The sequence below is a fragment of the Etheostoma cragini genome, chromosome 3 (assembly GCF_013103735.1).
Source record: "Etheostoma cragini isolate CJK2018 chromosome 3, CSU_Ecrag_1.0, whole genome shotgun sequence".
In the NCBI taxonomy this organism is placed as follows: Eukaryota; Metazoa; Chordata; class Actinopteri; order Perciformes; family Percidae; genus Etheostoma; species Etheostoma cragini.
The window spans coordinates 18,647,910-18,658,163 of NC_048409.1; the positions used below are offsets into that span (position 1 = coordinate 18,647,910).

Below are 10,254 nucleotides of genomic sequence, written 5' to 3' on the forward strand. Positions count from 1 at the left end.
TGTTTTTAAGCATTTTAGGATGCTATGCAATTACTTTGTAATCAAAGCTACAAAATATAAACTAAATACAAAATATAGGCCTACTAGAGACAGTATGCCACTCTACAGTAGCTGAGTCGTAGGCCTACAACAGTAATTTCAAGCCCCAACACCCCCCTCACAAATAATTTTTTGTTGGTAACGATTTCTTAAAGAGAATTAACTGTAATTATTGTTAGAATGTTTACTGTATCCATTATATGTAAATCTACAGTACAATCCTGCATTAGCATTTATTTTATTTCAATATTAACTTTATATGCATGTGCAACACAATCAAATATCTGTAAGTTAAATATACTAACATAACCTTCATTTGTCAAACTCAGCAGAAGGAACTTGTAGTTTGCACGTTTGTGTGTGTGTGTGTGTGTGTGTGTGTGTGTGGAAGGGGGGGGGAGGATGGAGAAACAGAGCCTGCATTCATAATGTGACAAATGATTAACATCCATTTAATTTGCTCATAAATAACTGGTTATTAAAGAAATCTGTCCCTCTATTTCTTTTTCTTCTCATCAAAACAAACAGAGGATTGACTGAGGATATAGTAGGCCTACTGTATATTGCCGTTTATTCAGGTCTTGATATACATGGTTATTATCATACATATAGCAGTTTTAAATAGTTAATATCAGAAGACATTGTCAGTAAACATGACACAGAGCTTCAAAATACTATATATTTGGCCGTGTACAGTTTATCTGAATATAAAAGAATGTTATGCTTAAAGAAAATAAATACATCATTGCAATACAGTGACCATTAAAGAAAAAACTACAGTCTTAAAAATACCACATGTTTTATAGTATTCAGTATAATACATACACTACATTTTTATTTTATTGTGCTAGATTGAAAAAGTATATCAAACAAATTTAAAAGGAATTGAAAAGGGATCAAGTATGAATCGTGCAATACAAAAATAATTTGCAAAAACGCAATCCATTGGTGTTTTTATACTCTAATTGCATATATTTACAAATAAATTTCCTTCTCAGTAAACAAAGTCAGAAGAAAACTGCCAATATCTACATAATTCCACATCGTTGCATTAGCTGACTGGCTTAGAATAGAAAAAAAACAGCCAGTCATGTTGTTCATAGTATTGTGATGATAATGACCAACATTTACTTATTGCTATGATTAAACTTAAAGTTTGGTATGATTTTTTAAAAGAAATTTTGTACACATTGTCATTTGGATGCTACCAAATTAATTTTACTTATTTTTATTGTTAAATGGAAGGTGTGCAAGCCAGCTCTTTCTACACACTGGGAGAAATAAAATCCACACTCTAATGAGGTAGAGAAATGTGAAGATCTCTGCTAGTACAGCACCTAAGTTACTCAGAGGGGACAGATTGCAGCACCACACAGACTGTGTAACACATGGCACAACATCGATGAGCGGTTAGTTTTGCTCGTGATCTAAATGAATGTCCAATAACTTGAAGTGCTCGTCATCAATAAGACTTTTAGATTTGTTCTGTTCAGATTTGTTCTATATTTTCCCTCTAGTTTGTTGTCATCCGTTTTTTTTCTGTTATGTGAAACAACGGTACAAAACTGATAAGAAAAAAGTGTTTTAAATTTGACTTGACAAGAGCATCTTCTCTGCTTTATAATAGACATGACAGAGTAGAGTAGAAGCACATTTTAAATGTAAATGTGAGACTCATTACTTCAACAAGTCTTCAATAACATCCCATCAATGTTCATATTCTTAGATCCATCTGAAAATATATTAACGAACAGTCATGTCATCGTTAATGAATGTTTTTGAATGTCATGAAGAGGTTACAAAAGTGTCCGTCACCATTTAAAATTGTTAAAACTGCTCACAACTAAGAGACGGATCAAATTGTAGGAATTTGAGAAGGTAAAAAAGAGAAAGCATTTCACTGCCTATTCCATGAAAAACAGTGGCTTGAATAAATCCCTGTAAGTAGTTACAAAATCAAACGTTATTTAATTTAAAAATAATTGAGTTCTAAAATGAATCAACAGTGCATTCATCTTAAGACTAAATTTCATTTAAAAAAGGCACAGACAACTTCAAGCATCAAGCTTCCTCCTCTAGGTGCGTATGGTCACCAATGGCCAATAAAAATACAGTTATTCCATCCAAAACAAAATCAAGAAAGCTCAGTGGAGAAATGTATAAAAAATTACAGTATTTATAACCATTACAAAACATGTAGTTGATCGTAACTCGCCTACCTATAGAGAAACTTTGACACATGGCCGCAGATACAGACAACTACTCTGCAAAACAACTTGCTTTCGCAGGAGTTTTGTGCCCTTAGCCATTACTGCCTTACATAACCTGGGAGAACAGACTTGTGTTCTTTTTGTTTGCTTGGAGTGTTTGCTTGTGTACAGAATGTGAAAGCAAATATCCTCTACAGAGGACACTAAAGTGTGCTAAGAAAAATGTATTGACCAGATGTTTTCTGTAGCTTTCCCTGTCCTATTACCACAGTAAACCATACAAGAGTGGATCATGTTTGTCCTCTTAACAGCAGAAAATCAGACTGTCAAGATGGACTGGAACTGTTTGCTGGTATTACAACAAGGCTGCTAGTACCTTCTGGAATGCTTCTAAAATGTCCTTGTTCTCTAAAGTTGTTATGAGTAAGTCAATAACCACAGAGAATCCACGGTATGTTTACAAAACAAACCATAGACTGAGCGGTCCATTGCAGTGTCCATTCTGTGTCCTACAACAGGGACAGTTCCACTTCCTCGCACAGTAGAGGCTCCACTTCTGGGACACTGAGTAGTGTGCTGCTTTTAGCAGAGTTTTTTTTCCTGTACACAATGAACTGGGCAGTCACCTGACTGAGTTAAGGCTTAAACAGAAACATAAAAGAGTTCAACTTCATTATGGAATCAGTGACAATTAAACCTTATAACAGACGTTTTTCTACATCCAGTTATTATCAGAAGATATGACAGACTGTGTACAAATCAACTTGTGGCTGAACCTGGGATTTAAAGGATACAAAGAAGTCAAGTATGAGGACTCCCAGGCTGCCAATGAGCCAGGCCAGATGTTTGAAGATGAAGGTCTGTTTGGAGCCCTTCAGTGCAGGCAGGACCACGATGACGCTCAACCCATACGTCCCATTGCCCATCATGGCCAGGGCAAACAAAAGGTAAGAGGTGCCCTCTGTAGACTGACGCTGGAACTAGAATGAATAGAGTTCACAGTATTTCATTTATCGACCAAACAGCAGGACCTGCACTGGATTTGTAGGTATAATTCATATTTCCAATGGGCATCACTTCTTCTACACTTTTGCACTATTTTATTACTGGAGCTGCACCCTCTATCTTTCTTCTCTGTTCTTTTAATGTCATCAGTGACTGGAGCTTCACCCAGCTAAACAGACTGTTATGCCACCTGGCTGGCTAGCAGCTAAAATGTTACCCAGCATGCCGTTCTACAATTATTAGAGTTAAAAAAATTGTTTATGTCACAATTTGTTGTGTGCTATGGTGTTTTATCCTGTGAAAGAGGGTTAATTGTGGGTTAATTATTGTTGAGTTATAAAGTTACAACCATGAGTGAGAAGGGTACAAAGGTAACAGGGCTCCCGTTCTCAATTCAGTTGCAGTTTAACCAGCTCCGCGGACATTATTACAATACATGAAAAATTCATGTCATATGGGAAATTAATACCGGTATACGCTTTAAACCGGTATACCGCCCAGCACTAAATCCGACTTAACTAATTTACAATAGTCAGGGAAAGTGTGTGTTTGTGTGTGTGGCCAGAAGTTTCTCTGGCACTAGCAGCACACCGAGACGATCCCATCCAATAGCTGCAGTCGAGCCAGGATGTTTCTACAGCACAACAGCACCATTGTCTTTGACGTCTGGTTCGCATTTGACAAACAAACACATAAATCCCTCCTCCTTTTTCAAACACGCTAACAGTCCCTGTTAATGATTAACTGACATATAATAAGTACAGTTTTTTGATGGACCCCCTGGGATGAGACCCTGAGAAAGATTTTCCATCAGGATGCCACTGCTCACATGAAGCAAACCAAACAAACTCCAAATCTCAACCAAATCACACCAAGAAATTGCCACTTACATTTTTATAGAGCTGGGGAAAACGGGAGCAGAGGTAGAAGATGGATGCCAGGTATCCACATATATAGCCAGTGATTTCAACTGAATTAGAGGTAGTTGGACTCTAGCATGATGAGGAAGGAGAGACAGAGAGAGAGGGGTGAAAGTGTGAAAATGTTACAACTACACAAGAAACAGTACAATTACAATCTCCAGGAAGAAGGGAATTAATGTGTGTCAAATAAACCTGAAAATACCGGAAGGAGAAAACAACCCAAATTTGATTTATGAACACTTAAATCTAACGCCTGCACATGTTGACACATGGACGCAAATATATACAATACACTGCACACAATCTACCTACCTTGGTGTCTAAAGTTGAACTGTTGTCAATGATGAGTTTGGGTAAAGCCAGGAGAACTAAGGTAGCAGCGCCACACCACATGAAGCACAGCCACTTCAACACAGGGCTTTCTAAAAGAAAAGAAAAACTGACAGTGAAGACACACACAGGCCATTAATATCCCCCCCCCCCCCCCCCCCCCCCCCCCCCCCCCCCCCAACATAGGCTGACAATCACTTAACACTCATTCAGCGTCTTTACCTATTGTTTTACACTAGACAAGTGCAACAGACATGTATCATTTTTTTCAGTGAAATTATAAGAGCTGTGTGTAGTCTTGGCTTTGTTTTGCCATGAGTCATTAGGCAGTCATGCACTTTTGGCTTCTTTGGTAACTACTCATAATTGCATAACAACTGGAACTGTCCCTGTCATCTCTGTAGTCAGCACGTGGCTGGCTATCATTAGTTCAAATTATCATTAGTTGAATTAAAAAATGTATTGAGTCAACAGCAAGAAATACTTCCTTCCTCACTTATGCTTTTCATTAATCTAGAGGGTCATGATTTGGTTGAATGACTCAGACAGGCATCACATGCCAGCTCCATTGGAAATCAATAGCAGGAGACAACATCAGGGCTTACTTCTGCTGGAGTTGTTTTTGATCTTATAGTAGATAAACTGTGAGATGAGGATCAGGTCTGTGAAGATGTAGAACACCACTGTGACTACCTGACAGGACAACATGGAAAAAAAGAAAAGATATTCAATTTAAAAAATTGATTTTGCAGCTAAACTCATAACATTTGTTGGTTATGATGACAATAGTTCCCACTATAGAGACGGGGCTGTGAAGGATAGGAAAAAGGTTGGTACAGTGAGCCCCTAAGCAATTCAGGTCAACAGTCTTTCAATTCAGGTCAAAGGTCAAAATTCAAAACCCCAAGGAATCTTGTGTGCCTTTAAAATGTTCTTCTAAAAGTTCATCTAAAGAAGCTGACAAACTGGTAAAGGTTATACCCCCACATGGTTTTGAAGGTATTTTTTATTCTTTTAATTTTTTAATATCTCACATTTTGACAGTTTCAAATACAGTTAGCAGTACAAACACAGATATGTCCTAAAGCCTGAGGCAAAAAGAAGGACTGAGCAAGACTTGTCTGAAATGTAATAAGTCACCAACTTCAGGGACAAGAAAGGAAATTAAATATAGGACTACAACAGAAATCTTCGTGGGGCTAAGAACACTAAGATGTATTGCACAGAACAGACACACACTGAGGATGAATGAGTATGTGCGTCTACCTGAATAGGCAGCTGGCTGGTGAGGTAGCAGCCTGCAAAGCTGGTCAAGTCTCCACTGAAGAGAAAGAAAAGAAAGCCAAAAGACATGCCCTCCTCCACTTTACCGTTCCGATAGGCCTCATAGACCTGCCTAGATAGATGGATAGATAGATAGAATTGCATAACCACAAATCACAGATACTTTTAGCCAGTACACTGAGTTTCCCCTTAAAAGGTAACACTTCGTTTAGAATGGTAAAGAACAATTATTATGCTACTTACGGCAGAGTAGACAGCAGAAAACAGAACATGGATACGAGTCCTATAACCACGCTGCAGTACTCCCACACATTATCCACACACTCCTCCAGGAGGTAAAGGATCCACGGCGTCCCGTTGACACACACCGGCCGGCCCAGCGCTGGAGCTGTCCAGTTGGCGGCAGCCACGTCCACACCCTTCCCGGGGAAGCGCGCGGTGGCCATGGCGAGATGCCGGTTCTGTCCGCCGGGCTATGCCTGCTCCTCAGCTGCAGGATCCCTCTTCCTGCTGTTAGCGCTGGTTCGACATTGTGAGTATATGTGTATTTATTCTGGCAAAAAACCCACAACTAATAAAAGCAGGTCTGACACACCTAGCCTACCTACCTCATAAAATACTTGTTCTGTCTTGTGACGAGTCTGCAAGAGAAAAATCAACCAACAACAAAATCTGTATCATGCACTGAAGTGAGAAGTGTTGCAACTGCTTTAAAGTTAATCCCAAAATAATGTTTACACCTATATTTCACGACATAATTCCATATGTGTGATGTTGCTTAATTAGGGCACATTTTAGCTTAATTTTCGTTTGCTTTACACACTGTCATTGTTGAGGCTCATTTGCATAGACTTGGGGATGAAATGCTAACAAACAAAGATGGCTAAAATTAGCTTCGGTAACCGCTCACCTGACCAAATGGACTCGGTAAATAGGTCAGACTGTTTATGGGTCTTAGTTAACTTTCCCCACATCCTTACAGGTTTCTGTAAGCAATGTGTATAGCCTTTGAAGAACATTTTAGATTACCTCCTAGCTTATCCATCGCTGGTGGTCCCCAGTCCCAAATAGGCGACATCTCAAGACAACATCCTGTGAGAATTTTCAAAATAATATCCTTACAAACAGTTACTGTTGAGCGAATGGATAATACAGAACGTAGGCCTATCTTGTGATTTGCTTGTAATTGATAATGTTTAATTATAAACTGTAATGTCTTGTACATAAATGTACAAGCAGCAGTACAGCAGTAGCACCATGAACAATGTTGCCACATACTGTATATAATATAAAATAGAGATTTAAAAGGTAGAATCCATCATTATTGCAGTGGCCCTTTTCGGGTGAAAAAAACAATACATCTCATTTTTGATTTTTAAGTAGCCCCATATATTCCATATATATATATATTGACAAATATTGTGCTTTTATTGTGAAGGAAACTGGACACATTTTCCATCTTCACATCCGATATTAGACATAATAGATAAATAAACAAATACAATTAATTCAAGCTTTTACTAGGCTACACCCCAAACTGTGGGGTGTAAATTATGTCTATATTTTTTTTATAAGCATTCCTCCATTAGATTTTCGTATTATTATTTTAAATTAACTATGAAGCCTATGTGTGTAATATGGCCTTGATCTTTTCCTCTGCAATACATACGCATAGTTGCGACCAGCAGAATCATTATGGCACTCAATACAAATTTAAACAGTATGTCTGGGCTGCTGAAAGGGACTATTGATAACTTTGGTTTGGAATACAGCCATGAAATCATTGGGCTTCATCTGCCCTGCTCTCAGTGGTACCATGCTGCCCTAAAATGCTTCTTGTAAACTCGCCACATGATAAGATTATTATTTCAAGTAGTCTATTAGTTGACAAAAACAAGAGCAAAACCTTTCAGTTAACATACAACTGTTGCCACAGGATAGTTACACAAACTACAACGTGTGAATAATACTTTGATTAACTTGTCAGAGATAAATGTCTGTCTTTTAAAGGTTTCCCAAAGCACAACGCTATCAACTGAATGCAAGACCAGATGGTACTATAATTTTCCAGGGCACCTTAAGGCAGCACCCCAACCAGCCCCGCCCTCAATCCACCTGTTGCGTCGCGAGCTCTCTTCGGCCGCACGATGGCGCGCTTTCCTATGGTGGCCGAAGAAAAATGCAAGGCTTGCTCTGTGGAGGAACTGAAGCTGTGCAGGAGTAATTTGTGTTGCTATGTGCCGCTTCGGAACAATGTTTGGAGGTACTGAACGAAGCTCTGCATTCAGTGTCCACGCGTCCTCTTCCTGCACGGAGCAGGTAAGCTGTCCGAATAGCATAGCCTAGGTGTTAAGAATTGAATCAGCTTTTTGTTTTTCCTGTTGCACGGCATTCTGTCATTAGAGTCAGAAACGCGTTGCCGAGCTAAAACCACGAATGCCACCCACATTCCTTGATGTCGGGAAAGTTGCCTGGATGAGGTAAAACCGGGGTTAAAAGCACCGATGTGCCACAGTCTCACCTAATCCTCGTACGTTAAACAGGCTACATTTACTTCCTAAATAGCCTACAGGCTAATCCACAGGGAAGCAGGCAGGTGGATTGAAGCGGTGTTTTCGTGGGTTGTTGCCATAGGCACTAAATGCAATTACGGGTTAAATACTTGCTATGCAATACTATAGTGAATAGTTTTAGGTTTTGCTGGTAGGCATTTTGGTAGGCTATCCTAGAGTAGGTAGCCTAATTTACACCTGCTTTACTTTCGTGTAGTCTCTCTCTCTCTCTCTCTCTCTCTCTCCCCCTCTCCCCATCTCTCTCTCATTATCATTCTCGTTGTTTCTGTGTAAATACAGAGGAATCTGTTGTGAGAGCTTGAAAGGCGAGTTCGTGGCATTACTCACATTTAGCCGCTTCTCTTAATGCTCTGTTCAGGAGGGAGGGCACTCTTCAAGGTCACAGACAGATGTTGATGTCCCAGGAAGAAAGGACAACGTGCTGATTTTTTTCCATACATTCATTCATGCAAGTTTTCTTTTCACCTACATTGTGAAATCCATTTACTGAATACAAACTGTTGTCTACTACTTCATTCAAATAGCAGCCTGCAGTGCATTCATTCATATATTTATTCATTGTGGCCACTTATTTATTACAATTTATTGCAAGGTAGGACAGATACTTGGATGCACACTCTTGCTCTTATCCGTTCACTTGCTTCTCCCCTGACTGGAAAGGCCAAATAAAGTATTAATGTATTATATTCAAATGTATCTTAATGTACTTTACACCGGACATTGCATGTCTTACGTGTGATCCATCACGGGACTTTGTCATCTTTGCATTTCCTTGTGCTGATTAGGTGATTTGCTGCTAAAGAGAAAATTAGGTTATACTTATAGAAACTTAATAAATGTGTTAGGAGGACAATGTTTTCCATATGCACCTAGCAAGTAAAAGCTGTAATGCACCGTTGGCGCAATCCACATACTCACTCTGGAAGCAGGACATCTAAATAATGTGGAGGATGCAAGTTATGAAAAGATTTCTAAAATTAGAAACATATTAAGAATCTAGTCAAGATATTTGAAAGCAGCTCACTATTATAGGTCTTAATATTTAATGTAGGCTACTGAATTTATTACTGAAAGACCTGTATATGCTGAAACCTAGAACATGCTTCTGTTCCCTCTGAGTTTGGGCTGCAGAAGGCAGCGGGGAGTAATGCATAATGAATGGTTTAGAAAATGCTTGTGTATGTTAGTTGGCTGAGTGTGGTGGCAGTGCACTAATCCAACCAGCACTTCCCTTCTCTGCTATGGAAATCCTCTCAGCGGTCCTGAGTCTCAGCGCAGCAGAGCCAAACCAAACAAAGACCCCCCCCCTCCACCACCACTACGCTTTAGGTTGGATTCAATGCCATTTGACACAGTTATGCCTACAGACACACACACAGACACACATACAATTTCATACATAGGAACCTTCTATTAGAAGGGTGTCTTCTTTTTTAATTTTCTTTCCCTGTCTGACACACACGCACACACACAGTATCCAGCACAGTGGGGGTCCCAAAATATAATTTTGTGTGACCAATCTGGGTTTAAGCTGATTGTTTATATATTAATCCTCTGTAGATTATGTCTCATTCTCATACCAGTGTTTCAGTAACAACACTACTTAGTCAAATAGATCTGGAACGTTGAATAAACGTCGATAAGTCTTTCAACAGGAAACAATTCAGTTCAATTGTGTTTATAGTGTCAAATCATAACAGAAACCCAGAAAAGGCAACAAATGCACATTAAACCGTTGTTACTGTATCCCTTTGGCATTCATAACATATCTTCTTTTTCTGCTGTCGGCAGTGTGACATCCAAGGGTCCCATTAATGGCGGTTTTCCACTGCGTGGTATCTACTCGACTCGCCTCGGCTCTACTCGCTTTTTTTGGTTTTCCATTACGAA

The 10,254-nt window shown here is 39.2% G+C and overlaps 2 protein-coding genes across 7 annotated transcripts in view; one reads left to right on the forward strand and one right to left on the reverse strand.

Annotated features, from left to right (window-relative positions):
• Positions 1-2,197: 2,197 nt before the first annotated feature.
• On the reverse strand, positions 2,198-6,874 carry LOC117942344 (lysosomal amino acid transporter 1 homolog). Of its 4 annotated transcripts, none has more exons than XR_004656108.1 (9): positions 6,702-6,868; positions 6,035-6,432; positions 5,774-5,903; positions 5,113-5,200; positions 4,490-4,599; positions 4,145-4,246; positions 3,044-3,229; positions 2,454-2,875; positions 2,198-2,314 (listed from the first exon to the last, which is right to left on the reverse strand). XR_004656108.1 is itself a non-coding variant. In XM_034867758.1 (9 exons), the coding sequence occupies exons 3-9, from the start codon at positions 6,235-6,237 to the stop codon at positions 2,759-2,761; spliced, it is 936 nt and encodes a 311-aa protein (XP_034723649.1). In that variant the 5' UTR covers positions 6,238-6,310; positions 6,400-6,432; positions 6,821-6,874; the 3' UTR covers positions 2,633-2,758. The 4 variants fall into 4 exon arrangements, 3 of the variants coding, with proteins under 3 accessions (XP_034723649.1, XP_034723648.1, XP_034723647.1); XM_034867758.1 differs by lacking the exon at positions 2,198-2,314 and having other exon boundaries at positions 2,633-2,875; positions 6,035-6,310; positions 6,400-6,432; positions 6,821-6,874; XM_034867757.1 differs by lacking the exon at positions 2,198-2,314 and having other exon boundaries at positions 2,633-2,875; positions 6,035-6,310; positions 6,400-6,432.
• Positions 6,875-7,925: 1,051 nt separating this feature from the next.
• The window catches only part of veph1 (ventricular zone expressed PH domain-containing 1), a 74,647-nt gene continuing 72,318 nt past the window's right edge, over positions 7,926-10,254 (forward strand). For all 3 annotated transcript variants that reach the window (XM_034867122.1, XM_034867124.1, XM_034867123.1), the window contains exon 1: positions 7,926-8,110. The gene's annotated coding sequence lies outside the window, so the exon portion shown is untranslated. The remainder of the gene's footprint in view (positions 8,111-10,254) is intronic.

Coding starts and splice junctions, on each gene's coding strand:
- LOC117942344 (XM_034867758.1), bottom strand. CDS start 6,237: ATGGCCACCGCGCGCTTCCCCGGGAAGGGTGTGGACGTGGCTGCCGCC. Junction 5,201..5,773: donor CCAGCCAGCTGCCTATTCAG/GTAGACGCACAT, acceptor TTGTCCTGTCAG/GTAGTCACAGTGGTGTTCTA. Junction 2,876..3,043: donor TCCTCATACTTGACTTCTTT/GTATCCTTTAAA, acceptor TAACTCAGTCAG/GTGACTGCCCAGTTCATTGT.